The sequence below is a fragment of the Ramularia collo-cygni genome (assembly GCF_900074925.1).
Source record: "Ramularia collo-cygni strain URUG2 genome assembly, contig: RCC_scaffold09, whole genome shotgun sequence".
Classification (NCBI taxonomy): domain Eukaryota; kingdom Fungi; phylum Ascomycota; class Dothideomycetes; order Mycosphaerellales; family Mycosphaerellaceae; genus Ramularia; species Ramularia collo-cygni.
In genome coordinates, this window is record NW_019716263.1 from 851,413 (window position 1) to 878,919 (window position 27,507).

The following is a 27,507-nucleotide window of genomic DNA, read 5'->3' on the forward strand; positions in this document are numbered from 1 at the left end:
GCGCTGCGAGGGGAGCTTCTGCATCAAGGGCGACAAAGTTCACTCAGCTCCCAAGCTAGAAGCCCGCCGCTGCACCCGCGCGGGTGTTGATCACTACTGCGGCCGGATGGCCAAGATCCAATCCTTATAATATCACGGATCCGGGACTGTTTGAAACGTTGGTACTCCGCATGCCATGGAGTCGGCGCAGCCGCAGCAGTCGGATGCGTGATGCGGACCCACGGTCTAAAAGGGACCAAGATCCCGGACATGTGTTATTACCCGGAACGACAACTGCRGCTGAGCTGATATGTCTATCACGGCAGCACGTAAGGTCCGTGCTTCCAAGTGGATGTGCCCGCCCAGTGAACGTGGCAACTCAGCGTGCATGGCGCATGGCATGGTGAGAGGAGCGTTCGAGTTGATCGTCGTCCATTTCCCGAAGGCGGACAGAAGGCGTCTGATAGTCGACGCACCATTTCAAGGTTCTAATTCTTCTCTTCCACCTGCAGTATAATAGTGGCGCTCATCGCTCACGCATTAAGTTCGCTCTTTTCTCTGGGTCGGATCTACCTGTCGTGCGTACTGCGCAAAGCTACTCTACTCGAGATGCAGAACGAGCAATTGGACGAGTACTCGAAGGGGCACGAGATCTCATCGCAAGATGTTGATACCGACAGCGAACAAAAGCAGGCGGAGGGTAGGAGCTATGATCCGACACATGGTGAGTTACTCGGGTCGTACTGCAGAGTTTCAGTTGCTGATGTGAAAAATAGACAATCGTGACATGCGAAGGGTAGATTATGCGCCACTCCTTACATTCTCGGACGAAATATTGACCACCATCTACAGCTTGGCAAGAAACAAGAACTCAAGCGACGATTCCGGTTCTTCTCCATTGTTGGATATGTCATCGTTCTCGGCTTGACATGGGAGTTCTCCCTGACGACCAGCGTCTTCTCGCTCGCAAATGGTGGCACTGCTGGCGCCATTTGGCTCACGCTTGTTGTCACCATTGGCATGTTCTTCGTCATGTTGTCAATGGCCGAGCTCTCTTCCATGGCACCGACCAGCGGTGGCCAGTATCACTGGGTGAGTTGCCTCTTGCCCGCGAATATTTACCCTGCTAAGGCTGCGATGCAAAGGTCTCTGAATTTGCACCTGCCCACCTACAAAGGCCATTGAGTTACGCAGTCGGATGGCTGTGTGCACTGGGATGGCAGGCAGCTATGCCCACAGTTGCCTTTGTCGGAGCACAGCAGGTCGTTGCGCTGATTGCGTTGGCTCATCCAGGTTACCATTACCAAGGATGTGAGTACAATTGAGGATTGTCTCGAGACGGGACATCCTCAGCAGAGTGGCTCGTCAGTCGATAGAAAGCGCAGCTGAAGATGCCGCTCTCGTTGAAGATTTCTCCTATCGACAGCTCTGCCCTTTGCGTCTGCATCAGAACTGACCTTGCTTCTCCCAGGGCACGCTGCGCTCCTGACAATGGCGTATGTGCTTTCCGCCATCTCCTTCAACACTTTCGCGATCGGCAAGCTTCCAATCCTGGAGGGTCTCGCAGTTTTCGTGCACATTTTCGGGTTCTGCGCCTTTATTGTGATCATGTGGGTTTTTGGCCCCAGAGAGTCCGCAGAAATCACCTTTACACGCTTCAGCGACGGTATGTATATGACTATTTCCCCTTCCTGTTTCCCGCATCGCTAATGTAGATTCCAGGGTATGTTTGATGAAAGGAAAAGCCGTTTGACATTTTTGCTGATTATATACCTCTATATGCAGCAACGAATGGGGCAACTTGGGACTGGCCACCTTGATTGGCATCGTCGGACCAACAACAACATACCTTGGAGCCGACAGCGCCGTCCACTTGGCCGAAGAGTTAAAGGACGCAAGCTACATTCTGCCACGTGCAATCTTCACGGCTTCATGCATCAACTACTGCCTAGGATTGATCACAATCATCACCTTCATGTTCAATATCGGCGACATCGAAGCACTCACTAAAGATGGAGGTCCACTTGGCACAGGGCAGCCCTGGGCCGAGATGATTTACAGAATCACCGGATCGAGAGCCGCCACCATTGTCCTTGTTCTCGTCATGATGCTCATGTACTTCTTCTGCGCCGTCAACCAGGTCACCACTAGCTCCCGTCAAGTCTGGTCCTTCGCTCGCGACAAGGGTTTCCCATTCCACAAGTTCCTCTCCAGGGTCCGTCCCAACGGTGTCCCGGCGAACTCAGTGTATGTCACGCTGGCATTCACTTGCCTGCTTGCTTTGWTCATCATCGGCTCCACGGTCGCCTTCAACGTCATCCTATCCATCTCTGCCACTTCGCTCTTCACCAGCTATCTGGTGGTCATTGGCACAGTAATAGCGAAGAGAATCCGTGGCGAGAGGTTTCCACATTCGAAGTGGAGTCTCGGAAGATGGGGCATGGCTGTAAACATCATTGCCTGCATCTTTCTCGTGGTGGCTTATGTGTTCTTGTTCTTCCCACCCTTACCCAGCCCAGCCCCCGTTGACATGAACTGGGCTTGCTTGGTGTACGGCGTTGTGGTGAGTATCGATCTAGAAAGTTGGCTTGCGAATATTCACTAATCACTCCCCTCGCAGGTTGCATTCGCGTCCACGTATTACTACGTATATGGACGCCACAATTACGACGGTCCAGTCGAGTATGTGCGCAGAGACTACTAGAGGGTTGTTGTATCGGATCAGCATTTGCATTAAGCCATATACCACTGCATTTATCCAATCGTCTTAGCGAGTGGTCATGTTCATACAACCGCATCCTTCATCACATGAAGCGAAGGCCTGGTGTTCGCGAAGGACTCCCTGGCATCCAGTCTCTCCCAGTATGCCTTCAAGTGCGSGTAGGTCGTCATCCAAGGGTGATCAGTCCACCTCATAGCCATGTAGCCCAAAACACTGCAAGCGGCGATATCGGCTAGCGTGAGTGAATCACCAATGATGAAGCCAGTCTTGCTTTGATCGACCCATTCGGCCAATGCCTTTAGGCCTCCATCTACCTTTCTCATCTGTCTTGCTCTCCACGGCTCACTCTGCTTTTCTGGCTCCCTTTTCATTTCGAATAATGCTAGGAGGAGAGCATCGCACATGCCTACATTCAGTCAGACTCTGGTATTCCAAGACGGGAGACCGAATGTTACCATCTGCAACGACTTCTACCTGCTTTGCGAATAGTCTCTCTTCCACATCTTGTGGCATCAGGGGTTTCTCCGGATGTTTCTGTGAAACACACATGAGTCTCTGCTAATAGCTCCAGCCTTAGTGATACACACAATCTCAAGCCATTCGAGAATGTAATGGCTTTCGTAGACAGCCTTTCCATGCTGGTCAACGAGCACGGGCAATTTCTCCAATGGGTTATACTTTGGAGTCTCGGTGGCTGTATGAAGTGTCAAAGACAATACTGTTGAGAACGCCTTGCTCTCGCTTACTCGAGTCCCAAGGAACTTCTGTCTGAAGCTCAAAGGGAATGCCCTTTTCCRCAAGCGCTATCCGTACCTTACGGGCATAGGGAGATGGCGTGGCGCTGATCAGTGTGTAGACCATGGTTTTTGCTATTGAAGTGGGAATGAAAGTGATGAGAAGGGACTTAACTGTGAGATCTTCAAACCGTTGAAGGAATGCCGAAGCTCTGATTCATGTTGACGTTCTCGGGTATGAGCTGACGATGGAAGGAAGGAAGCTCTCCCTCCTCCTCCCAAAGCAGGCAAAGCAGCCCACGTGCAAATCTCGCGCCACGATCTTTTCGCATCAGCCACAACCAATCTGCAAGGGAGTCTGTACGGAGTTCTGCACCATTCACAGACATCCTTGCCGGCGCACGAGATGCTTACGGATCTCGTTCAGGTCATCCCGCCAGATGGCGACGAGGATGTGGAAGACATTTTCGCATTCGCGGCAGGTCTCATCTTCACTGACGACTCCCGGGTCATGCACGGCGATGATCGCAGCACCATCGTCTACAAGTCCGCGAGATTTGGCGAGATTGAACTCCGAAATGCGGATCCTGAGAATGAAGACGACCGCAAACTCTTTGCACATTACCTGTGGAATGCTGGAATCAAAATGGCCGAGCTTGTCAGCTCAGAAGACCCACAAGATGCGCAGTGGAGTGTGAAGAACCAACGTGTACTTGAGCTGGGAGCAGGTGCGGATATATGAATACTACGGCAACAGGAAGAGCGAGCTGATGGTATCCTTTTTCATGGACTAGGCGTTGGCTTGAGCGGCATAATCGCATGTCTTGCAGGAGCACGAGAAGTCGTCATATCAGACTACCCGGCCAAAGAGCTTCTCGACAACATCTCGCGAAATTTGCAGAAGGCGATTGCTCCCGATTCCAAATCGCGGTGCCATGTACAGGGCTACACATGGGGAGACTGCTCATCGGAATTTGCCGTGAAGAATACGCATGCGTTCGATATTGTGCTGGCCGCAGACTGTTTTTGGATGCCTTGGGAACATGAGAACCTCGTCCGTTCCATGCTTCACCTCCTCCACACCTCTCCTGATGCGAGAGTCTTGGCCATTGCAGGATTTCACACGGGGCGTGCAAAACTCGCTGGCTTCTTTGACGAGGCTGAATCACAGGGACTGGAGGTGGAGCACATTYATGAAGAGGACGTTGCTGGAAACAGGAGAGAATGGGCCAAAGAGCGGGACGGCGGACTCGAGAATCATACCGAGAGGAAGAGGTGGTTAGTCCTTGCTATCCTGAAGCGAAGGACGGCGTGATACTGCGAAAAGGTATGGAAGCCTACCACAGCCTTGCATGTTACACCACGGGAAGTCGCAGGTTGAAGTCCGAACGGATGCTACATATCCGCTGCGACCACGTATGCGAGACTCGGCGTAGATCAGGCAAACGACGAAACGCTGCCTCTTTGGGCCTGGCAACAGAGGGATTCGCCAGGAGTAGTCACTGAACCCGCATCAAGGTCCTGATCAGGTTGCCTCACAGTTTGCAAAGGTACTACAGTAAGTATTGGTTATGCGGCGACTTGCAGTCGTGTACGTGTGATATGCTGGTGAGTATTCTCATTCTCATTCCATCTGATATGCTTCCACGGCGTAGCCTTTCGTTCACACTATCCTCTGCAATCCACATCGATTATCTCGAGACCCCAACGACGGCTTTACAGCTGATGCAATGCTAGGCTTTGGCCAAAAGCTAGATAACGAGTGTGAGTAGGCCTAAAATCTGCTGACGCTTGCCTGCTAGAATCTTGCGGGTCGAAGGTCTGCAAGTCCCTAGCATTCTCTTTGAGCGAGTCTTCGCAGATTACACAATACCTCCGCCAAGCAAGGAAGTACATCTACCGTGTGGCAGCCCTAGGGGCCTGACCTAGATTGGACTTGTTGTGACATTCCCAAGAACAAAGCCAAGGGGCTAAGGGCAAGCAGAATGTTGCCTCTCAAAGCAATTACAGATCCACTTGACTCTCTCGCTTCCCGGACTCATTGTGACGTCAATGTCAGTTCAGACGCAGACGAGGTTGTGGGCACTAAGACACCTGTGGAAAGCCTGCTTGAGCCAAGCCCATCGAAAGGATCAAATTTGACCTGTCCACCAGCCTCCAATACCGAATTGAAGATGGTTCGAGAATTGCAGAGGGACTTGCCCCAAGGGGTAGCAATAATACATTGGCCACAGCATTGAAGGCACAACAGTCTGAGTTTGCTAGCAAGGACCCACAGGTGCATTTTGTTAGACGAAACGGATCTGGCCTGCGGCGAAAAGACTGTCATTTACTCAATTATTTGTGAACGGAAGTGCCCATCTCATGAGTGCTAGAATGCGGGTGAAAAATCTGCCACCGTCAGTGCCATGCCAAAACAATGTGAGGCGACTCTCGAAGAGGAAAGATTTGTCTGGTGTCTGAGGAACCCGGAGCTGGTTTCGCTCTTTGCTAGTCATATTTGGTACATATGTAACAAGTATCGAGCTGGGCCTAATTTGACGGCCACGGATCAGGACTACCATGCTACTGATCGTCGAGCTCTCGACTGTGCTATGGGAAGACGTTGTCTACTCGCGTGCGGTGGGTCGGTTTAGGTAACTTGAAGCTCTCGGTGGTAGAGGCAGTCCGGATAGCTGTCCGGCTACTGTCTTTCGACAGAGAAGATAGCTTTTCAGCCTCCGCCACCGTTTTCATGGGCCTGGATCTGCTTATTTAGATGTGGAAAGAAAGCCTGACCGGTGCTCATCAAGTGCGCTACAAATCTGTCAGCATCGCAGCTCCCTTGCAATCCACGTTCCACGAGAATCACGTACCTTGCACTGCACCGGCCCAAGGGGCGCCTCCACCGCTTGCCTGTGGTTTGTAGGAAGCAGGAATTGGTCCCCTGCTCAGGAATTGCTTGACTTCTGCAGAGTTGAAGCCATTGGCCGCAACGTTGGCCTGCTCCGAGACATTTGCTCCATTGCTGCTGCTGCCCGAAGCAACTGAGCCCCGCTGCGCTCCCCAGGCGTTGTTGGCTGGTGTCTGGGAACGACTGTTGTTCTCTTGCTTTGGTGCTTGCTGTGGATTTGGTTGAATGGGCGAGGCGGTGCTAGATCGGTTCTGTGGAGTTCGTGAGGTGCTGCTGTTGCCCTGCTTCCCGCCGCGGTTCCAGACGCTATGAGGATGTTAGCTCTCGTGCTGATGGCCAAAGGATAAGGAGCACATCGCACTTGTTTGGTTGAGACATGATCAAGACCTGGGCCAGCAGGCCGATGAGGACCGTGTCTGGTCACGGCAATCGGCACAAGTGATGTTGGATGCTGTCGATGTCGGCGTTGGATGATGCTGATGCTCGTGTGGAAGGTCCGATAGCGGCCATGAAGCAAACAGCTCGGAGAAGTTACAACCAMTTTTCACTGTCCTACCTGCGGTTATTACTCTATCACGCCGCGGACGGTGTGTCGTACGGCGCAGTGCAGAAGCGGGATGGCTCAGCCAATAACTCTGCATACAATCAGATTGATGTGTATTCTACAAGGTCAAAACAATTCTTAGGTGAGTGATGCCTTGTGCCCTGTGGTATAGTAGTTCTGCCCCGCATCTCACCAAACCTCCTTCTGCTTCACCTTGGCAAGAGTGTAGTTGTTCCTTTCCATACCACAATCATCAATGACCACATCATCAAAAGAACATCCAAGGATCCCATGCTCATCAACCTCCATGCTTGTCACCATGCCGTCCCACGCGGCGATGACATGCTTGGCGGTGGAAGTTCCAAATCAATGCCGAGAGCTGCTATACACGCCTCGAATCACAGGTTCTCATTCGCCCTCGTGGGTTAGGATTATCCCACGCTATTGCTGCAGCCTTTCTACCACGCTCTCCATCGWTGCAGGTACCGCCTCGCCTACCATCATTGTCCGTCTGTTCTTCACCATTCATCGCTCGCCCATCCTCGATACCCCATCGTTGTGGCTTGCGCCGCGGCCGCCTTGGTGGGCTGAAGCGAGTGAGTAGTAGTGAGATGCATACTTAAGTCCAGTCCTTTCATTTCCTGGTCTCATTTTCCTTCAGTCATTATCTCGCAAGAATGCGTTTCCTTCAAAGTTTTTTGGCCATTGTGCCATTGGCGTTGTCCTCCTTGAAACCCGTTTACGCAGCTCCACAAGCGAGCTCTGGCAGCAGCGCTTCTGCTGTCAACACCACAACCTGCAACGGCAAAACCTATGTTTATGAAGAGCTTGCAGGATATGGCTTTATCGAAGACAATGCCGTAGACAAGCTCAATGACACGGTCGGTGGCATTGGATCTTCTATTGCCATCGATCGGCTGTCATGGATCCGGGTCGGCAATTCATACCAAGGCATTCTATATGCCATACCGGACCGGGGCTGGAACACGGAGGGTAATTATTGCACCATGGAAGGCATAGAGCATTCCAGCACACCGCCATTGGAGAGGCACATGCTCACTTTCTCTCCAGGTACATTGAACTACCAGAGCCGCATCCAGAAGTATGCCATCTCATTCAAGCCCAACCCGGTCGCAACTGTAGAGAATCCCAGTGACCCAAATCTCAAGTTCACATACCTTGATACAATTCTACTGACCGACCCAGCTGGTCAGCCGGCCGTTGGACTCGACGGTGGACTTACTGGACCATACATCACATACCCTGGCTACTCATTTGAATTCCCTTCAGCAAATTACACCGGAGATGGATTTGGCGGTGAGGGTCCTGGTGGCTTCCGTCTCGTTATCGACGCCGAGGGACTGGTGTTGGGCGCCGGTGGCACGTTCTGGGTCTCCGACGAGTACGGCGATTACATATATCAATTCTCTCACTCTGGTAAAATGATCGGAGCCATTCGCCCACCGGATGCGTTCATCCCTCTTCGCAATAACACCGTGTCATTCAGCTCGGACAATCCTCCACGATACAATCCAGCTCTCGTTCCCACTCCAGTCGACCCGTCGACCGGTCGTGCCAACAACCAAGGTCTTGAAGGCCTGACAACCAACCCATTGCGCACCAAGCTCTACGCATTGACCCAGTCTGCTCTCATCCAAGATGGAGGCTCACGAAACCGAAACAGCCGCAACGCCAGACTTCTTGTCTACGACATCCTGAGCCGGCCTGCAAAGCTCGAGGCAGAGTACGTGGTACAACTCAACCGTATCAACCCCGCTGTCGCCACAAGCAACGTCGCACGTCAGAGTGAGCTTCACTACATCTCCGAGACCCAATTCTTGATACTTGCTCGTGATTCGGGAGCTGGAAGAGGCCAAGGCGTAAGCACTACCTCAATCTACAGACACATCGACGTCTTCRACATCAGCAAAGCCACAAACGTTGCGGGAATTAGTGACTGCACGGGATGCCAGATCGCTTCGACCACCGGCGTCCTCAATAGCAACACCACCGCTGCACAGTACTGCCCATGGCTCGACTTCAACGTCAACAGCCAGCTGAACCGCTTCGGAGTCCGAAATGGCGGTGCGCAGTCCGATGGATTGTTGAATGAGAAGTGGGAGTCCATGGCTCTGCTCCCTGTGAACCCACTGCTTCTCTTTAGCAATGACTACTACTTGCTTTCGTTCTCTGACAACGATTTCATCACACAAGACGGGCAATTTCAGGGCGGTGATTTCAAGTACTCGGATGCGTCGGGCTATAGCTTAAGCAACCAGGCTTTGCTCTTCAAGGTAAAGTTGCCCAGTGGCTCCTTCCCTCTCGAGGGCTAGATTGAAGAAGTGTGGAAAGAACCTCGGAAATCGAAAATCGTATATAAGCTGCAATACATGCTACAGAGTCCTTCTCAATCGACCGCTGATCAACTCAGGTCATCGCCAGCGCTGTCAGTCTCTCGTTGCGCCTGCGTCATCGTATGCCCATCATCCATGAAGCCAACTCGTATCAAGATCTCGCTGTCTAACCGACCTATTACCAGGCTCAACAATCAGTCGCAGAACCCGCTCAAACTGGCGCCCAMACTCTTCACACCTACTACCTGAGAGGACCCTCTCGTCCGACCTCAACGTAAGTTTCAAACCCCCCGGCAGCAAATCAATCTCTAAAAGAAAGGGGTTCAAATGCAAAGGCTGTCTCCCACCGATCCCATCAAGCACAACCCTCTCCTTAATAACACGCTCAACCTCTCCCGCATCACACTCCGTAGATTTACCAGGTTGAATGATAACAAAGCTAGTAAAATCACATCCTCGATTCGTATCCTCGTTGAACTCACGGATCTGTGCACGACTACAATGCGCATGCAGACTTACTTCCATCGCCTGACGAGCCATTCGGTCGACGAGTGATTGTATCGTTTCCTGAGGATCGAGGATGATGCGCATGGGAACTGTTCCGAGAGTTGGACCTGYCATGGACTCCACACCTGCTACAGGTGTGGATCTTCCCGTGAAGGCTTCGCAGAAGAGTGCTTCGGATGTGTCGCTGAATGCAGCGTACAGTATCGCTAGTGTGGCGCGTACGTTTGCTGCGGGCGTGTTTTGAGATGGCCAGGTGATGTTGTCTATCTTGTGAATGACCACAGAGCTCACATCGAGAACTTTCACGGTCTCTGGTACGGTGGGGAAGCATCTTCCAGAGCAGCCTTTCAATTGCGCTTCCCAGAAGTGCTTGTCTGTATCTTTGTCGATTTCCATGAGATAGCGGATATACTTCTGGAATTGAGGTGGTGAAGGAGGAGATGAGCTCTTCTGGAGACGGTAGGCCGTGCATATCCTATCGAGGAGAAGGGAGATGGACCATCCATCGAAGACTGCATGATGAGCTATGAGCGCCATGTATGCAATTCCTGATGGATCGGAGTCAATGACAGATATGGACGTCAATGGCGTCCCAAACTCCACATGTCTCAAAGGCACACTTTCTGCGAATGCATCTGAGGTCGGGAAKCGCAGACAAGGTGTAAAAGTATCGACAACGACCTGCAAACTGTCCACTTCGCCACTCTGGACAATCCGCGTTCGCAGTAGAGGATTTGCGCTTGACTCCGCATCGATAGCCCAACGCAGGGCCTCAAGATCGACCGCGGGATCCAGGCGGTGGATGAAGTGAGCAACAAGCGAGTCTCTTATTGATGCACCAAGAGTCATTACTCGTTCTTGGAAGGGAGTACATGGATATGCGTCGAGGATAGAAGACGGCTGCACAGAGCAAAGTTCTGCGAGCTCGCCCTTAAGAACAGCATGGCCATTGGAGACCTGTTCTAAGAGGCTGAAGGGAGAAATCTCTCTCACACCACTTCCGGTGGAATCCATACGGACAGCATTTCGGGCAATCTCAGCCAGGTTCTGTTGCTGTAGAATATCTGAAGTTCGAAGCTGGATGCCATGCTGCCGTGCGAGACCTACTAACCGCATCGCCAATATCGAATCACCTCCTAGCTCGAGGAACGTGTGCTCGGTTGTAATCCCTTCGGGCTCTCTACCGACGACGGATGCCCACAGCTCCTGCATCTTCAATTCCATGACAGTCGATGGCTTCCTATTGTCCCCGCCGGCGGTTGAWGACGTCGCAGAAGACATAGCATGCATATCTGCCAGCGCAGTCGACTTGGCCAACTTCTGTAACTTCTTGCGGTCAACCTTTCCAGACACTGTTGTCGGTATGTTTTTGATCAGCATGAGGTGTGTCGGAATCATGTATGATGATAATCGCTGCGTAAGTCCACGGTACGCATGCTCTACAGCTTTCCGTGCCACATCTTCGTTGACAAGGGCCTCGTCTGCCGGTACTACGAAAGCCAACAAAATGTTGCTACTGCCATCCTTGACCGGAGTATACTCAACAGCGATTGCCTTGATCAGATCTGTTGGGATACTGTGTCGAGCCAACACCTCGATCTCAGCCAACTCCACTCTCTGACCCCTGATCTTGACTTGCGTGTCTGCTCTTCCACAGAAGTCGAGCGAGCCATCTTCACGATATCGAACCAAGTCCCCAGTCTTGTAAACACGCCCACAGCGTCCTCCCATTCCATCCGCGTTGCCTTGTAACAGCCAGTGCGGATTCTCCAAGAAAGAGGCAGCAGTGCGCTCCGGGTCGTCCAGATACCCCTTAGCGAGCGTTCCTCCTTCAATAAGCAGCTCTCCAACGGCTCCTACCATCTGCAGCACGTTGTGATCATTCGGGTCTACAACCCAGGTGTTCGCTGCGATTCCCCTCCCAATAGCAGGCGGGCCTTTGTCATCTGGCTTTACTCGGTGCGCGACACTCATCACTATGGTCTCCGTAGGGCCGTATCCGGAAAAGAAATTAACCTTCCCCGCCCACATCCTCGCCAGATCCTCACCTACTGCTTCTCCGCCACATATCAAGGTTTCCATCGTAGGTAAGTCGGCAGGGCAGTACTGCCTCAGTACTGCAGGTGTGAGGAAGGCGGTGTTGACGCCACCTTGGCTGATGAATTCAGGAAGCCTATCGATCATGTTCTCCTCTTCGGAGGGAATACAGAGGCACCCGCCTCGGAAGAGGGTACAGAATACCTCGAACATGGACGCGTCGAACGCTAGGGAGGAGTAGCTGAGTGTTCGAGTCGTGGGGGAAATGTTGTAGACGTCCGCGTTTGCACTCAAGTTTGTGGATGCAGCCCCGTGTTGAACCACGATGCCTTTGGGCTCTCCTGTGCTTCCGGAGGTGAAACAAATGTAGGCGGGATCGGACGGCGAGATGTTCGTAGAGCGGCCATGAGTTGGTGGAGGTCCCGAAATTGGCAAATTGCGAAGGTCGTAACAGACTATGTCATCTGGAAGCTCTGGAAGCGAGTCCGGAGACGCTGTGAGCAGAAAGGTAGCGCCAGTCTTGCTCAATATGCTTGCTGCACGTCTTGCTGGGGCAGAAAACTCGATTGTGGCAAAGCAAGCACCGCTCCTGAGCACACCAAGGATCGCTATGGGGATCCACTTGGACTTCTGTGAGCAGATCGTAACCACTGATCCATGGCCAATGCCAGCCGTTATCAGAATGTCTGCGATTTGATTCGAGAGTTCGTCTAGTTCATGATACGTGAACACACCATCCCAAGCGTGGACCGCTGGGGTGTTAGGCGATGCTGCCACCGTTCCGAGAACCACCTCGTGTAGTAGTCTATCTTCGAGCAATGGTGGTGGAGGGTTCCAGTGCCAGATATTTGCCAAATCGTGTCGACCGAGCATTGTAATATCTGCTAATAGAACTTCTGATGCATTTCGCCCCAGCTCGCATAGAGCTTGCAAGATATGACCTAGCTGACGGCATAGTCGTTCCGCAGCCTTAGGAGCGACAACCCCAGCATCAAAGCTTGCATGGACGACCAGACCTGTGGCGTTTGGTTCACATTCAAACGTCAATGCCGAACTGGCAAAATCTAGCAATCGATCAGCGCGTCGGTTTGGCCCATCTGCTGGCGTTAACAAAGAGCTTTCCGCATCGCTTTCCTGACCCGCCTGCACAACGAGCAAGGTTTGGAACAAGCAGCAGTGTGCCTCTCCGCTACCAAGCCGTCGAATATGCTGTGAGCCAGTGTGTTCGTGAGCGTACATGCTACGTCTTTGATCGCGAAGCTGTTGCAGAAACGCCCCCAGCGTGATGTGGCGGTCTATTCGAATACGTAGAGGCATCGTTGCAAGAGTTGGAAACACCATGCGCTCGATACCTTGCACGGGAGCCTTGCGGCCTGCGCTTACCACACCAAATACCACATCTTCTTGCTCAGTATGGCAGGCCATTAACAGCGCCAGAGCTGCCCGTATGAGAATGTCCTTGGACCACGAAATCTCGCCCCACTTCACGTCATTCAACAAATACGTCTTGATGGTATCAGGGCTTGGATCGTACGATGAAGGAACGGCGGGGAAGTGCTGACATGCTGCTTCATGGAGTTGGTTTCTCCAGAACTGCAATGAGGACTCGGATCCGCTATGTGTCATGTGGCGGATAAAGTCTGTGAATGACAATGGATCTTCGTAGTTGACGTTAGGGCTGTAGAAATTTTCCAAATGCCCGAGCATGAGGCTGAAACTCCACGCGTCGTAGAGAGAGTGGTGCATCGTCCAGATCAGATCGTGTTCACCATCCTCTGGCCTTTTGACCAAAGCGACCCAAGTCAAACGACCACCGAGTTCAACTTTGCGCTGCGAGGCTGCAGACGCATAATCTTCGAGGCTATCGCAGTATATCCAGTCCATCTTCTCCCGGAGAACAGCTAGAGACAATGCCTCTCCGTCGATATATACCATCCGTGTACGCAGAATCGGAGTGGATAATACAAGCGCATCCCAAGATTGCTGAAAACGAGCCAGCTCTACGTCTTTCCTGACTTGGAATGTCCGCCTCTGAGTGTAGAGACCAGGTCGCTTCATCGTCGCAGCTAGCAAAGTCTCTTGTAGCGGCGTACAAGGCATGATATCTTCGATCGAGGAGAAAGAAACGCCGCATTGTTCTTCCACCGCGTGTCGTCTTGTGGCAGTGCAAGAGCCAGACGGCAGTGATGAGAAAGTCGAATGGTCGTCATCTCTGCTTGATCCTATGCTGTTTGGGAGTTCCAACATGTCTACGGGATGGATGAGCAACAGCAATACCAGGCATTGCAAGAAGTTTGAGGTTAGCTAACTCTCCCACGCATCTCATCGCCAATAATGAGCAGCCAGCTTTCACATTCGTCCTAGTTTGATGATCGACCATGGACGGAGACATCTTGGTGCAGCAACCTGCATGATTAGTACATCCATTAGTCTCAATACCCCGCTGTGCATCTCAGCAGATACCACGCTCTGACAGATCTGCCCTCAAAACAGGCATTGCAATTGGAAATTACCTCGGAAACTTGCATGTGAGTGTAGGTGCAGCGTCTCGCGTATCTCGTGAACAAACGCCCTGGAGGGGGACAATTCATGCCTAGCCGATATCAGGAGGAACCGACTGGCGATATAAAATCAGCACGTGGATCGAAGAAAGGCAATCCAAAGACGGAGAATGCACGTCGATGTTGCCTGAAGCACCAATCCCACAGAGATAGATGAGTCGTCAGTCTTGCGAGCGAGACACAGTTCGTGTGAATGGTGGCCGTTATCCTCAATATTTTCTTCACTTGAATGCCGTTACTCCCCCAAGGTCGGTTTCAGAGAAACGATAACGCCATTCTTGCTCTCCGTCACAAGCTTGTACCGGTCCACAAACTCCCAGATCGGATCGCGATTCTCAATCCCTCCAAATGCCTTCATCATTTTGAACAGAATGAGCCCAGCCTCTATAATGGCCAGCTGCTGCCCTGGACAAACGCGCGGTCCGCCTCCGAAGGGCATATACTCCCACGAACGCGGTCGAATGCTGTCCCATCGCTCTGGTCGGAAGGTGTCGACATCATCGCCAAACACCTCCTTGTTGCGATGGAGTGCGTAGAAGCTTATGACGATGAAGTCGCCCTTGCGAACCAGCGCAGGGGCCTTTTTAGAATCCCCGCCGCCTTGCGGGAGAATAGTATCTCTGACTGCTGCTCTTGTGGTCGTGGATAACGGTGGGTGCATGCGGAGCGTCTCTTTGAGAACATTTTGCAGATATGGCATTCTCTTCAAGCGTTCGGCATTGATGTCACTTTCACCAACAGATTCCACCTCTTCCCGCAGAATGGCAAAAGCGGCCGGGTATCGTGCTAGGCAGAAATACACGTTCGACATGAAAATTGCTGTAGTGTTGTGAGCGGCGAGAAACACATTCAACAATTGCTCACGCATCGCAATACGGTCCTCTAGCTGAGCAGCGAGCTCGAAAGCCATAACATTGCGAGCAGCGCTCTGCGGGTCTTTCTTCTGCCTTTGGWTCGCCGYGAGTATTGCCTTGTCGACAAATGTGTGAATCGTACGACATGACGACCAAAAGGCACGATTCCAATGAAACAGGCTGGACCGTGGTAGGTGACGCCGTTCTCCCATTCCCTGCTGGCCCAACTTCCATGCTTCGACAAATCCATCCGCCTCGGGAGACATGTCACCAGTGAGGCTTCCGAACGAACTTCCGAACATCATTTCGGTGGAGAAGTCCAGCTCGAGCCTCGCAAACCAGTACTGCAGGTCGATGGTTCTGCCGTCCTTGGGAAGAGCAGCGACAAGGTTGTCGACATGTTTCGCTAGCCACGAGAGGTCTGCTGTTTGAGAGCGAGCCATGAGCTTTTGAACCACGGCTCGCGAATGCTTCCATACATGGCCGTCCATGCTCATCACACCAGCCCCGAGAACAGGTTTGACGGAGAACATTCGAACATCTTCCACCCCGTAATCCGCAAATCGAGTGCCGAGGACAGTCTTGATGTTCTCCGGGTCCGCGGTCACGATCTCTCTAGTGCGATAGACTTGGCGACTGTGGGTGCTTCCCAGGCTGCCCAACAATTCCATCAAAGGGAGATTACGCTTCCCGGCCGCGATGGAGATGAGGTATTCCAAACCCTGATCTAGGCCAAAGAGGTAGCTTTTCTGCGTTACAGATGGGAGAGGCTCGCAGCCTGCTTGCGTCGCAAGCCGTCGGCGCTGAATATTCCGTAGCAGGCCTTGGAGAAGAGACCACAGGGCAACGGCGAGAAGCAGTGTGAGCAGTGCTCCTGTAATTGGATTTTGTAGCGTTGCCATAATCGCGAATGTTGGGTGTATATTCGTATTTGCTGTGCGTTCAATGTCTCTCCTCTCACAATGTGAGCCCTACCATATACTGCTGCTCCCCGCTCACTGGCGTTGGCGTGGCACTTCCCTCTTCGAGACAGCTCTGCCCAGGCATTGTCTTCTCTCCATGAGAAGGCATAGATCTGCAGCCGCCTTGCCTAGCGTCTCATGGTGGAAGGGTAGCTATGGCCCCTACTGCACGTAGTCCTGCAACCATGATTGGTGCCATCAATGTGCGGGCGTAGTGCTCCATCGTCATCATCAAAAGAGTAAGAGTGCCGATGCTGACGATCGACTTGTTGTTCTTGCATTTCGAGCTAGAGGTATCGATTCTTAGAAAAGCAGGTGTAGCTGTCGATGAGAGTGTATGTTTTGCTAACCACGGAAGGCTCGGAGCGTAGATCTACATATTCTAGCTCTGCCGAGGCTTCACATGATCATTGATGAAAGGTCGCTTCTCTGTCAATCTCATCCACAACATCATTCCATATCACATCGTAGTAACCCTTCCAGCATGGCTCACTTCACTACCGAAGAAGGGACTCTCACCACCCCCGACGGCCAAGTCCTCTTCTCCAAAACATGGACACCCACCATCCCCACCAAAGCCCGCATAGTCTACCTCCACGGCTTCTCCGACCACTGCGAACAGCACGCCACATTCTTCCAAAACATCGCCAAACATGGCATAAAGACGCACGCGTTTGATCAAAGAGGTTGGGGTAAGAGCGTACAAGCGCCGCGAGAAAAGGGCCTCAGCGGGCCCACAAGCCAAATCATGGACGACATCACACATATGATCAATAGCCTACCACATCATCCTGATCAACCCATCTTCCTCATGGGCCATAGTATGGGCGGAGGTGAGGTCCTCTACTACGCAGCAGAAGGTCCCAAAGACACCAAGAAACGTATTCGAGGCTTCGTGGCTAGCGCGCCGTGGATATCTGTGCATGAAACTACAAAGCCCTGGAAGAGTACAGTGATTATAGGACGTATTGTGGGGAAGCTTATGCCTCATCGACAGTTGGTTCAGAAGCTCGATGAGAAGAAATTGTCTCGGGATCCTGATGTCTGTAGGCAGTGGAAGGAGGATCCGCTCTGTCACGACACTGGAACGTTGGAGGGCTTTGCTGGGGCTTTGGATCGGGGAGCGGCGCTGGAGGAGGGTAGGGTCAAGATAAAGGATGGGGAGGGAGAGGGCGGTAAGACGAGAGTTTGGATTGGGTTCGGGACAGGAGACGCCGTACTGAGCTTCGACGTGGCCAAGAAGTGGTATGAAGGGCTGAAGGTAGAAGATCGGGAATTCCACACCTATGAGGGGTGGTTCCACAACTTGGATATTGAACCCGGCGAGGACAAGGTAATATTCGCGAACGATGTATCAAAGTGGGTGCTAGATAGAAGTGACAGCGTAAGTGGGAGGTCAAAACTATAAGGCCGAGACGGCAGGAACAGCACAATGCCGAAGTGTCAACGTAGGCTTCTCGTGGAGATAAAGCTTCATCTTATCGATATAATCATTACAATGTCATGTTACTCATATTACTCATACACCGTCATCGCCATAAAAGCAATTGCCGATTCTACCTGGACCACTGCTGACGCCGACCTCGCTTCTTCTTGGCAGCAGCCTTCTTTTGCGCAATGACAGGCGTCAAGGTGGCGCTGTTGGGTCCGGATGGATCAGTGGGTGTGCTCTCGGCACCAGTCGCTAGCTCCGTCAGAGTGTCTTCGTCCATGTCTGAAAGCTCCTCGGACATGTMACGCAACACGGCGCGGCCAGTGTATCTCTCCTCGTGGATAGTCGTCCCTACTGGATCGAATGGCGTTAAATACCAGCCCACACCACCCTGGGCAAGGAAATCATGCGAGCCGCCCGATACATTGCTCGAGTCTCCGTTTGCAGACGGGGCCACGTTGGTGGGAGCAGATGAGGCCGAGTTGGGCGGTGAAAGGGGTTCGGCAGGCTTTGTCTTCTGTGCGAGGTCGGAGTTGGAAGAAGACGCGTAGCTTGCATCATGAGAAGGAGGCGTTGGTCGGCTTCCTCCGATGGGCAAGCTTTCGGCTTTACTGGTAAGGTTGAGATGTATAATCGCTTCATCCGTCCGCTGATCAGCATTGGGCATTTCAATGTCACCATTCGCCATGGATAGTTCGTCCAAGTTGGACGCACCTGCAGTAGCCGAAGCGTCGGAAGCCGTGCGACGCTTACTCAAGTTCGAAGCTTCTGCATCGACATCTTCGTCACCGTCACCGTCAGCCTCGACAGACTTCACGTTCGATGCGAACATTCCCATGGAATCCAGTTTGCGAATCTCCTCCTCCATCTCGCGGCCTCTGAGTTCGGCCTCTTTCCGCGTTGCCTCCTCCAGGGGTTCCTTGACGGCTTTGGCAATGCGCTTAGCAAGCCGCTTCAGCTCCTTCTGATCTTGTGGCAAAGCGGAATGTTGTGCAGTACCAGGCATGGCTTTCTCGAGTTGGGTGTAGATCGTGTCCATGCCATGCTCATGTTGGCTGCGCGCAGACGTCTCTGGAGTCTCGCCAAGCACCTGGCTGAACACCAGCGACATGTCCCTGGAAAAGTCGCCCACGGATGTGTAATATCGGTCCCGAAGGCGATCAGCAAGCGCGTTGAACCCAGCACGGAAGCTCTTGGTCTTTTCGTCAAGCCTAAGCAGGATACCAGTGTCAGCATTATCAGTGGAAACCAGAGGGGGGTAGCAATCAAACACGTACTTTTGAGCGCGATGCAGGATCGGCCAGAGCAGCGGAGGGATCGGAAAGTAGACACTGTTGACCAACTCAACGAGGACCTCAATCTCCTTCAAGCGCAGCTCCTCCCGCTCCCGTGTCAGTGCAGTCAGTCCGGTAAGGTGGCCCATATCCTTCTGCAGGATCTCCGCAAGTTCAATGCGTCGCTCAAGCTTGGGCCCGCCCGCCGAGCCCATGCCTGCGAAGTTACGACGAGTGATCTCCATGCTAGAGAAGCTCTCTAATTGCAGCTGCAGTCGCTTCAGCAGAGCAGCTCCCCTACGCGCCTCTCGCTTCAACGTCCAATATTTGCAAGCCTTCTCGACGAACTCCTTCCTCTTTCGAACATTGAAGCGCGTCAGACTCGACTCAACGGTGTTGTAGATGATCGCTGGCACCACAGGTGCGCCGGTCTGCGTCTTCCAGCTGGGCTTTGAAGGTTTCGTCTTTGGTCGTTTCGTCACGGCAATTGTGTCCTCGGAGACTACGCCATCACCACCACCCTCGTGCGGCGGCGGCGCTTCGATCTCCAGAAGCGTGCTTGGGCTATCGGCCCACGTCCTGCTCCTATAATGACGTGAGTACCACTGCTTCGCTTCTTGAACGGCCTGCTCGGGGTCGTGAATTCGACGCCACTCTTGTGGGACATGCTTGTCGCAAAAGGCTTTGAGAGCAGACTGGTCGATGGCGCCCCCATGCTGCGACTTCATCTTGAGGAAGAGCTTGGCCTTCCTCGCACACGTTACATGAAATGCTTGGTAGCAGTTCTTGTTGCCGCATTGAATGCAAGCTCCCATTTTCTGATTGCAGATGTAGCAATTCAGCTTCCATCTGCTCTTAGGGACTTTRTCCACATCGGTGATGGGCTCCATGAACGTCAAATTGCTAACGGTGACTTCAGGAWTCCATATCGCACAAAGTAAATGGCTCCAACGATCAGTGTTGGTTTGCTTGAAAGCACCCTCGATGTTGGGGCAAAAAACACACGTTGGAGTGCCTGTGCCAGTTATCTTACATTTCCGGCAGAACCACTGTCCTTCCGGTATGTAGGGGACACCGTAGCATTCCTGGTGGACTGCAACATCGCAGCCGTCACAGAAGATGATGGCGTTGGTGTTTTCGCAGTCTCCATCGTCGCAGATCGAGCACTTGCTATCAGGCTCGTCTCCCGATGGGTTGGGATCGCCATTTACCGCCGCCTGAGAGCTCGATCTAGGGCGGTTGAGCTGGGAATGGCGAGGTTGAGGTTTCGGCATTCGTTTTTCGAGGGCATGGTATTCCTTTTCGATCTGCGTCAGGGTGATCTCAAAGATCGCCGGTCGTATAGCATCCACGCCTTCTGCCCTTCGCTGCTCGTTGACCTCTTCCAGCCACGCCACGTCTTGCTCGTCCATGTCATATTCAACATTGCCGACCACTGGGGAGCCCTGTGCGACTTCAGATTGTCCGTCGCTTTGCAGTCGTAGTCCCACCTCCGCCTCGTCTTCGATTTGCTGTCMCTCGGAGAGGCGGACCAGCACGGGTGGAAGCCCAAAGTGATCGCTCTCTTGGTATCCCACTCCAGCCATGGTGCGATCCACATAGTTTGCCTTGTTCTCCTTTTGACTCTCTTCATACTGCAGAAAATGATTGTGCTCGTGGTACTTTGCATTTGGCAGGTTCAGGCGCTCTTTCGGGTTGTGGGTTGGTAGAGGAACAATTCGCGGCGGCGTCGGAGAGCCCAATCCACTCAGCATCGCCTGCGGCCGCCTTGGGGGTCTCCCAGGGCCCCTCTTGGCTGGTGTGGTAACCTTGGGGACTGGATGTTGCGGGTGTGGGGCTGATTCGGAAGTGGCATCTTTCATTTCGATATCCCCGTCTCCATTCAATGATTGCTTTCCGTCAGAGCTCTCGACAACCAGCTTCGGCAACCGGGACTCGTATCTTCCGTCTACCTCGTCCGCGGTGTATACAGGCATTCCAACCTCGATATTCAGGTCAGGATGAAAGTCCTCCCAGCTGCGTTCTTCTCGCGGTTTGTAGCCGTCGCTAGCCAAACTGGCCGCTGCTGCTGCTGCTGCATTGCTGTAGCGTGGGCGTGGTGTTGTCGCCTGTGGTGCGTATCGCTGCGGTCGCTCGCGGCGGGGTCGCGTCTGCATGGTACGTGTCACGAGCGGCGTGCCGTCGTCGGCCTGTGCATGTTCCCCATTCGCCAGTGATGCCGAGCTCGCCTCTCTCCGCGCGCGCTGGCGAGGTGCAGTCAGCGGCACACCAAGGGCCACTGCCTGTGCTCGCGACATCTCGTTGCCTTCCGAGTCAATGTATCTGCCGCCGCCTCGTGGTCCGCCAGGCATGAACTTGATCTTCTTGCTCGGAGGTTCGGTAAGGGTTTCGATGGACGCGAGTGCGCGCAAGGGCCGGCCAGGTGTCGCGCGATTAGGGGCCATGGCACGTCGAGGAGATGCCATGGCGATGTGGGGGGGGGCTGCTGTTTGAGACCTCCAGCTGAACCGCGTAGAGTGATGTGATGGTCAAGTAGCTCAGGTGCCCGGTTATTTCAGGGTTCAAAAGTTAGGGTTCGGTTACATCGTCCGAGATAGCGTAATTACTTTGTAACAATCCACCGGTCTGAAATGAAAACTTCTCTACTCTACCACTAACCTTATCAAATCACTCTAAATGGCGATATCTGGCGAGGACATCGCTCGGGCTGTGTCTTGGTAAGTCGAAATCCTCACTTCCTGCACACTTAAGGCAGTAAGTTGATGATGCAGACAGGTTTTTTGGTTGGGTCAGTATTGTTTAGAACGAAGCCTTCCCGGCCGCCTGCTTATGCTCCTAGTCAAGGTCTATTTCTCTGCTTGGACCATCTCGTTCTTTCCCCAAGCGTTCTTGAACTACCAACGAAAAACTACGGACGGCCTTACTCCAGATTTCCCGCTATTAAATGTATTCGGCTTTTCATGCTTCTCACTCAGCACGATCCTATTCCTATTCTCCCCTGTGATTCGCGGGCAGTATGCAGCTCGACATCCCCTCTCACCGGAGCCTACCGTGCGCATGAATGACTTGGCTTTTGGCTTGCTCGGGCTGGTCATGAGCGTCGTGGTGAGTCACTTTGTGATGGGGAGGGGAAGATGGACTAATCCCATGCTCGTAAGACCTACTCGCAGTTCTGGCCTAGTCTTTGGCGATGGGAGCCTGTGGCCGGAGTCAGGAGAATTGCCGGTACTGTCACCTTGGGGATCATATGGGGCTCGCTGCTCGCTTTGACATTAATCACCAGCTTTGTGCTCGCAAAGGGCAACGGGCGGAGCACTGATAGCACGGTCTGGGCATGGATCGATGTGGTCAGTGCTGACATCTCGGATTCAATGCCGCAGACACTAATGATGAGAATGATAGGTGTATGCCATGCAGTACGTCAAGATCTTGCTGACCATCTTCAAATACATCCCGCAAGTCGTGAGCAACTTTCAGCGAAAGTCAACAATAGGATGGAGTATTTCGCAGCGTATGTGCGAGAAGCCTAGCATGCCAATAGTGGTGCACTGCTGACATTCCATCTGCAAAGAATTACTGGATTTCACCGGCGGTGTCCTCAGCCTGGCCCAACTTGTGATTGACTCTTCCTTACAAAGCGACTGGACTGGGCTTTCTGGAAATCCAATGAAGATTGGGCTGGGAATGGTCAGCTTGGCTTTCGATGTCATCTTCCTTTCACAGCACTATCTGCTGTATGGGCCTGTGGAGGAGAGTCATTGTCAAGGAGATCAGGTTGTAGACGTCTCTCATCGGTCATGTAATGAGCAGCGACCTTTGCTACAAGATGCCAGGAGTGTGTGAACGTCACATCTCGGGAAATTTTGCGACGAGGACGCCAAGGGACGACTCCTTTCCCGATCTTCTCATTCCTCAAGCCAGTCTGACGCAGTTGAGAACGCATCTTGACCAGGCCGCAGGGAGGCGGTTGGTGGTGACGGGAGCTTGGTGATGGCGGCATGTAACGTTACCATCTGTTTGAACGTGGACGCAATGGCGTCGCAGGGTCCCACGCTTTCCGACCCACAATCCCACCTGGCACATTTGGCCGAAAACGGCTCGGTGGATCCATACTATCCCGAGGACCCCACCTCGCGGCGGCGAATTCCATGTGCGTGAAGACGTTGCCATGCGGAAGATACCGCTTTGGGTGCGACTTGGCCGTGAAGAGCAGGCAACGTATCATTCCGCCGGAGCATGCTACTTTGACCCAAAGGTCAGCGTGCATCTTTAGGCGCTGAGCGTGGAGACTAAACAGATCGACCACCGGGATGTATATGACCACCCGGGTACATGGTGAGCGAGCTGAGACATTCACACAAGGTGTTTCGATGACACTTTCACGATAATTCACCGGTGGGAACCATACGCAACTACAGAAACCCACGCACGTTGAATGCTCGAAAAAAGTCGCATTGTCTAGCAGGTACCACTGTCAACACACGATGGAAGCGGAAGACTGATCGCGGCCATCGCGGTTTCGCTCCCGGTTCCGAGTCAGTCAATAGTCAGGCAGCCGGCGAACCTTGCGATGGACATTGATCACAACTCTGAGTTTGACGTGCAGGGCATGGGCGTTTCTTGGATGACAGAACAACATCGCAATCTCTCAGCAGCAAGCGGCGTTCTACAACGYAAGTTTCGTGCGAAAAAGCCACAGCCAACGAGGAGGTATATACATACTTGCTGCGTAGCAACTAGCTGCTGATTTGCCGAAATGTCGCGTGCTTTGGCGCCCGTGCGCCACGAACCACGAAAGGCTATAGACGAAGACGCCGGCCTGGATTGGCGCAGGCGTGGGCGGCCGGGCTCCGAGCACATCTCCCGCAGTCTGCACAAGTGTCGGGTATGTATGCACGTTGTAAGGGGGACAGCAGCACCGCCGGGGGACCTCAACGCGAAAGAGTCTGGCGCCATTACGATGCTGCTGCTGCTTTTTCTCCCCCCGCGCGTCGTCCTGTCGCAAACTGCACTGCTTTAACAATGCCCGCCAGAACTGACAGTCAAATTAGCCAAGTGCCACTGCTAATGTCAGCAGCCCCGAAACACGATAGTGTAACTGGACTATCGACCGGGCCACCCCAGCGAAAATCAGTTTCATCCGAATCCGGAGGGATGGCACCTGTGGCCCTATATCGATTGGTATGTTTGCAACCCCCAGTCGTGCCATGCGACGTGCTCTCGGGTATGGATAGATTGGCCAGGCATCGCTTCTGAAGCATGGCGGCATGGGAGTTGTCCAAGAGAAATTGGACGCCTTCGTTTTGCGCCTATTTGCGACTCCATGCCGCTCTGCTTTCGCGTTGTTCCAAGACCCGACTGTGGGCCAACCGACCTGATTTCCGTCCACTATGACGTCCATTTCTCGCGAGCTGAGCTTCAGTGCGTTCCATCCCGCTTACAATTCATCATTTCCGCAGTATCCTCACCAGTCTTCAAACGGACGGCGCGAGCTGCGTGCAATGGAGAACGGAAACGGCAGTCATCAGCCCAGCGAGAACGGGCACCGGCACCATCGAAGCAGCGCAGCAAGCGTCAGTACTGCTATTCACGTTCCCAGTAGTGGATCCCCCAACGAGGACGGCAACAACGACGATTTCAATCAACGGTACACCGCGCGGAGAGCGACGACGCAATCGGACAATACAGTAGATCGATTTTCAAAATCAGAGATGGCGCCAAACTCAACCAAAGTATCCTTCAATGACGATGCAAACGAATTTAGTTCGCGTGGAATACACATTCCCACTCGGACTAGGTATGTATCTTCATCCAAATTGTCCCCAGCGAATATGTATTCGAGCTCACATATGTACAGCAGTAGYGGAATCCAGGTCCCAAGAGCGGGACATGTGCCCTCGTCAGTATCCTCACCRGCTACATCCCCCGCCCCAGGCTTTCAAACACAATATTCTTCACCACCGTCACCATATGCGACACACGATTACGCGTACGATGCCGGTGGACGAAGCAGTGGGGACTCTACATTCTCCCAAGAAACCGTAGCAACATCCGTACACACTTTACCTGCCTTGCAGGCCAGAGGTCCCGAAAATGGCGATTTTCATCACCTGGAGCCCGTGTTGGAGGACGATCCATCGTCGTGGGATCTTGTCGGTCCAGCACAGGAGGAAGAGGCTTCTGGCATGTACTCGCTTGAGACCCGTGCGGAGAGACTCTTCAGTGCCGACCACCTAACCAAGATCTTTGAGGACCCAAAATTGCTGCTCAGATTCACTGGTTTCCTCAACACACATCGACCAAGGAGCATACCTATCCTAATATACTATCTGGACGCATTGAAAGCAATACGCGCCATCAAATACGCAAATGCCATCGCCGAGGCATTAGAGCCGAWCAAAGGCCACGATTTTACCCAGCAAGGCGCAAAGCCTACCAACAACGTCATACTTGAGGAGAAGGCGAATCGAGCTTTTGAAGTGCTGGTCCAGGAGGACCTTCCTGCATACATTGCACACACATGGATACAGGTGGTCAGCATCAGCATACAACGAAGGATCACCGGCACTCTTGCTCCGCACTTACGTGAGGCCAGCGAAGGCCTGGCTGAGGTCTTTTGCTTGTCTGATCCGAGCAGAGCAGACAACCCCATCGTTTTCGCGTCCGAGGAGTTCAACAGAACAACCCAGTACGGCATGGGCTACGCGATTGGTCGGAACTGTCGCTTCCTACAAGGACCGCAGACCAGCCCTCATTCCGTGCGCAGACTTGCAATGGCTTGTGCCGAAGCTAAAGAGCACAGCGAGGTGTTCATAAACTATCGTCGGGATGGAAGCCCATTCCTCAACCTTTTGATGATTGCGCCGTTGATGGACAGCCGTGGAAATGTGCGATACTACATCGGGGCACAGGTTGATGTTTCTGGTCTGATAAAAGATTGCAGCGGGATGGAGGGCCTGGCGAACCTGTTGGAGCAAGAGCAGGGAGGCGAAGGTGCCGCTACGCCCAGCCATAAAGACGAGTTCCAGGAGCTGAGCGAAATGTTCAACGGCGCCGAACTCGATACTGTGCGGAGATGCGGTGGCCGCATGCACAAAGAGTATGTGGATGACAGCGATCGCGAGAGCTTGCTTGGCAGATCACGTTTGCTTCTGAAAGATCCCGCACAGGATGTCTTCCCAAAGGAAGCCCAAAGCAGTCCAGCATTGAGCGCAACCGAGCGAATCAATGGCAGACTTCAGGGTGTTTATCAAGACGTGAGTAAAAAAAAAACCATGCGCTTCGGACTATGCTAATGACTCTCAGTACATACTCATTCGACCGTCGCCATCGCTTCGCATATTGTTCACATCGCCATCGCTGCGGGTTCCTGGGATTCTCCAGTCGCCATTCCTTCCTCGAATTGGAGGCAGCAGCCGTGTGCGACAGGATTTGACCGCAGCCCTTGCTGAAGGTCGTGGCGTGACGGCCAAAATTCGATGGCTAACACGACCGGACGAGGACGGAGAAGGCGAAGGGCGACCACGCTGGATCCACTGTACGCCATTGTTGGGACACAATGGCTCGGTTGGCGTGTGGATGGTCGTTCTCGTTGATGAGGAGGGAGCCCTTCCCGGTACCGCATCTGGTAGGCGCTTTAGGCAAGCACCTCCTGTCTCCAGTAACATTGGAGGCAAAGAGTGGGACGGCGCATTGGCGAGAGATCGGAAGCACGCCAACGTGTACGACAAGGAGAACGAGCGTAAAGGCGGGCAGAGACCCGACTACTTCCACCGTCCCGGTAGTCGCGCTGCCAGCACCGAGTCGAAAAGCCAGCCCTTCTCGAGTGCTGCGAGCCAACGTTCGGGAACCCACCCAGACAGACCACGCGCTGGCAGGACCGGGACTTCCACCAACGTCAGTGAATTCTCCTTCGACTTGAATGCATGAAAGATGGCATGATTTACGGACTACGTGACGACGAGAGATTTATCCATGCACTGCTCCATCAGCGAGACTTTCTGGCGGTAGAATTGCCCACATATCTGTAAGTGGAAGGCCGCAAGCTGTCGATTGCTTCACTAGCTTCTTTGTATATATCTTCGATGGGATCTAGCCGGCGACTGTGATTATAGGTTGAAGAGTTATGAGATACCCATTTGAGCAATATGCAAATATTCATGTCATGGAAGGCGCCAGCGAGTCTTGCCAAGAACACAAGCTCAACTTTCACTCTACTTCACTTCATGTCATTTCTCTACCACTGTAACCCAACCCACAACACCTTTCTCTTAGTCATTGATTCCACATAGGAGTGGTAGGGTCGCATGCATGAATGGCAGTCGATTGTCCAGCCGGTGCTTTCCCCGCTGACAACGACGCTCCACGGCCATGAGACATCGCTCATTGCAGTAACAGCAGCGATTTCCTCGATGTTCTGCTTCAGACCAGTGGGTCATCACACTAAACTTGTCCAGTATGCCACGGCTTTCGATGCAGAGAATGGTGAGGTCTTGGGAGGCAACTGCTCGAACTGTCGAGACACAGCCAGCCGCAACGAATACTTCCCGACTCGAGTTGCTGGCTGGCCCATGTACGGCCTGGACGCACAGGTGCTACTCTCAATACAGTATCTGGGATTGATATCGAGTATGTTGTGTTCTCGGGAGAAGCTG

At 53.0% G+C, this 27,507-nt stretch overlaps 12 protein-coding genes; 7 read left to right on the forward strand and 5 right to left on the reverse strand.

The window, feature by feature from the left end:
* Window positions 1–588: 588 nt before the first annotated feature.
* RCC_06428 (uncharacterized protein) lies at window positions 589–1,712 on the forward strand (the record flags this gene model as incomplete). XM_023771691.1 has 6 exons in its annotated part: window positions 589–703; window positions 756–775; window positions 832–1,071; window positions 1,125–1,290; window positions 1,451–1,645; window positions 1,702–1,712. 6 exons carry the CDS (start codon window positions 589–591, stop codon window positions 1,710–1,712), a joined length of 747 nt encoding a protein of 248 aa, XP_023627459.1.
* Window positions 1,713–1,954: 242 nt separating this feature from the next.
* Window positions 1,955–2,683, forward strand: RCC_06429 (uncharacterized protein; the record flags this gene model as incomplete). XM_023771692.1 has 2 exons in its annotated part: window positions 1,955–2,542; window positions 2,600–2,683. The coding sequence occupies 2 exons, from the start codon at window positions 1,955–1,957 to the stop codon at window positions 2,681–2,683; spliced, it is 672 nt and encodes a 223-aa protein (XP_023627460.1).
* Window positions 2,684–2,763: 80 nt separating this feature from the next.
* On the reverse strand, window positions 2,764–3,562 carry RCC_06430 (uncharacterized protein; the record flags this gene model as incomplete). XM_023771693.1 has 4 exons in its annotated part: window positions 2,764–3,107; window positions 3,157–3,235; window positions 3,289–3,395; window positions 3,448–3,562. The coding sequence occupies 4 exons, from the start codon at window positions 3,560–3,562 to the stop codon at window positions 2,764–2,766; spliced, it is 645 nt and encodes a 214-aa protein (XP_023627461.1).
* A 279-nt stretch (window positions 3,563–3,841) lies between these two features.
* Window positions 3,842–4,750, forward strand: RCC_06431 (related to NNT1 Putative nicotinamide N-methyltransferase, has a role in rDNA silencing and in lifespan determination; the record flags this gene model as incomplete). XM_023771694.1 has 2 exons in its annotated part: window positions 3,842–4,163; window positions 4,230–4,750. 2 exons carry the CDS (start codon window positions 3,842–3,844, stop codon window positions 4,748–4,750), a joined length of 843 nt encoding a protein of 280 aa, XP_023627462.1.
* A 1,398-nt stretch (window positions 4,751–6,148) lies between these two features.
* Window positions 6,149–6,706, reverse strand: RCC_06432 (uncharacterized protein; the record flags this gene model as incomplete). XM_023771695.1 has 3 exons in its annotated part: window positions 6,149–6,231; window positions 6,291–6,634; window positions 6,690–6,706. 3 exons carry the CDS (start codon window positions 6,704–6,706, stop codon window positions 6,149–6,151), a joined length of 444 nt encoding a protein of 147 aa, XP_023627463.1.
* Window positions 6,707–7,549: 843 nt separating this feature from the next.
* On the forward strand, window positions 7,550–9,205 carry RCC_06433 (uncharacterized protein; the record flags this gene model as incomplete). XM_023771696.1 has 2 exons in its annotated part: window positions 7,550–7,865; window positions 7,944–9,205. 2 exons carry the CDS (start codon window positions 7,550–7,552, stop codon window positions 9,203–9,205), a joined length of 1,578 nt encoding a protein of 525 aa, XP_023627464.1.
* Window positions 9,206–9,355: 150 nt separating this feature from the next.
* Window positions 9,356–13,654, reverse strand: RCC_06434 (uncharacterized protein; the record flags this gene model as incomplete). Its single annotated transcript, XM_023771697.1, has 1 exon — window positions 9,356–13,654. One exon carries the CDS (start codon window positions 13,652–13,654, stop codon window positions 9,356–9,358), a length of 4,299 nt encoding a protein of 1,432 aa, XP_023627465.1.
* Window positions 13,655–14,566: 912 nt separating this feature from the next.
* On the reverse strand, window positions 14,567–16,087 carry RCC_06435 (related to n-alkane-inducible cytochrome P450; the record flags this gene model as incomplete). The annotated part of the gene is made up of 1 exon (XM_023771698.1): window positions 14,567–16,087. The coding sequence occupies one exon, from the start codon at window positions 16,085–16,087 to the stop codon at window positions 14,567–14,569; it is 1,521 nt and encodes a 506-aa protein (XP_023627466.1).
* A 544-nt stretch (window positions 16,088–16,631) lies between these two features.
* RCC_06436 (related to YJU3 Serine protease, localizes to lipid particles) lies at window positions 16,632–17,555 on the forward strand (the record flags this gene model as incomplete). The annotated part of the gene is made up of 1 exon (XM_023771699.1): window positions 16,632–17,555. The coding sequence occupies one exon, from the start codon at window positions 16,632–16,634 to the stop codon at window positions 17,553–17,555; it is 924 nt and encodes a 307-aa protein (XP_023627467.1).
* Window positions 17,556–17,703: 148 nt separating this feature from the next.
* RCC_06437 (related to bromodomain and PHD finger-containing protein) lies at window positions 17,704–21,318 on the reverse strand (the record flags this gene model as incomplete). XM_023771700.1 has 2 exons in its annotated part: window positions 17,704–18,790; window positions 18,857–21,318. 2 exons carry the CDS (start codon window positions 21,316–21,318, stop codon window positions 17,704–17,706), a joined length of 3,549 nt encoding a protein of 1,182 aa, XP_023627468.1.
* A 211-nt stretch (window positions 21,319–21,529) lies between these two features.
* Window positions 21,530–22,696, forward strand: RCC_06438 (related to L-cystine transporter; the record flags this gene model as incomplete). XM_023771701.1 has 6 exons in its annotated part: window positions 21,530–21,570; window positions 21,629–21,641; window positions 21,698–21,958; window positions 22,012–22,200; window positions 22,256–22,364; window positions 22,425–22,696. The coding sequence occupies 6 exons, from the start codon at window positions 21,530–21,532 to the stop codon at window positions 22,694–22,696; spliced, it is 885 nt and encodes a 294-aa protein (XP_023627469.1).
* Window positions 22,697–23,920: 1,224 nt separating this feature from the next.
* RCC_06439 (uncharacterized protein) lies at window positions 23,921–26,782 on the forward strand (the record flags this gene model as incomplete). XM_023771702.1 has 4 exons in its annotated part: window positions 23,921–24,034; window positions 24,313–24,650; window positions 24,711–26,109; window positions 26,159–26,782. 4 exons carry the CDS (start codon window positions 23,921–23,923, stop codon window positions 26,780–26,782), a joined length of 2,475 nt encoding a protein of 824 aa, XP_023627470.1.
* Between the last annotated feature and the right edge of the window lie 725 nt (window positions 26,783–27,507).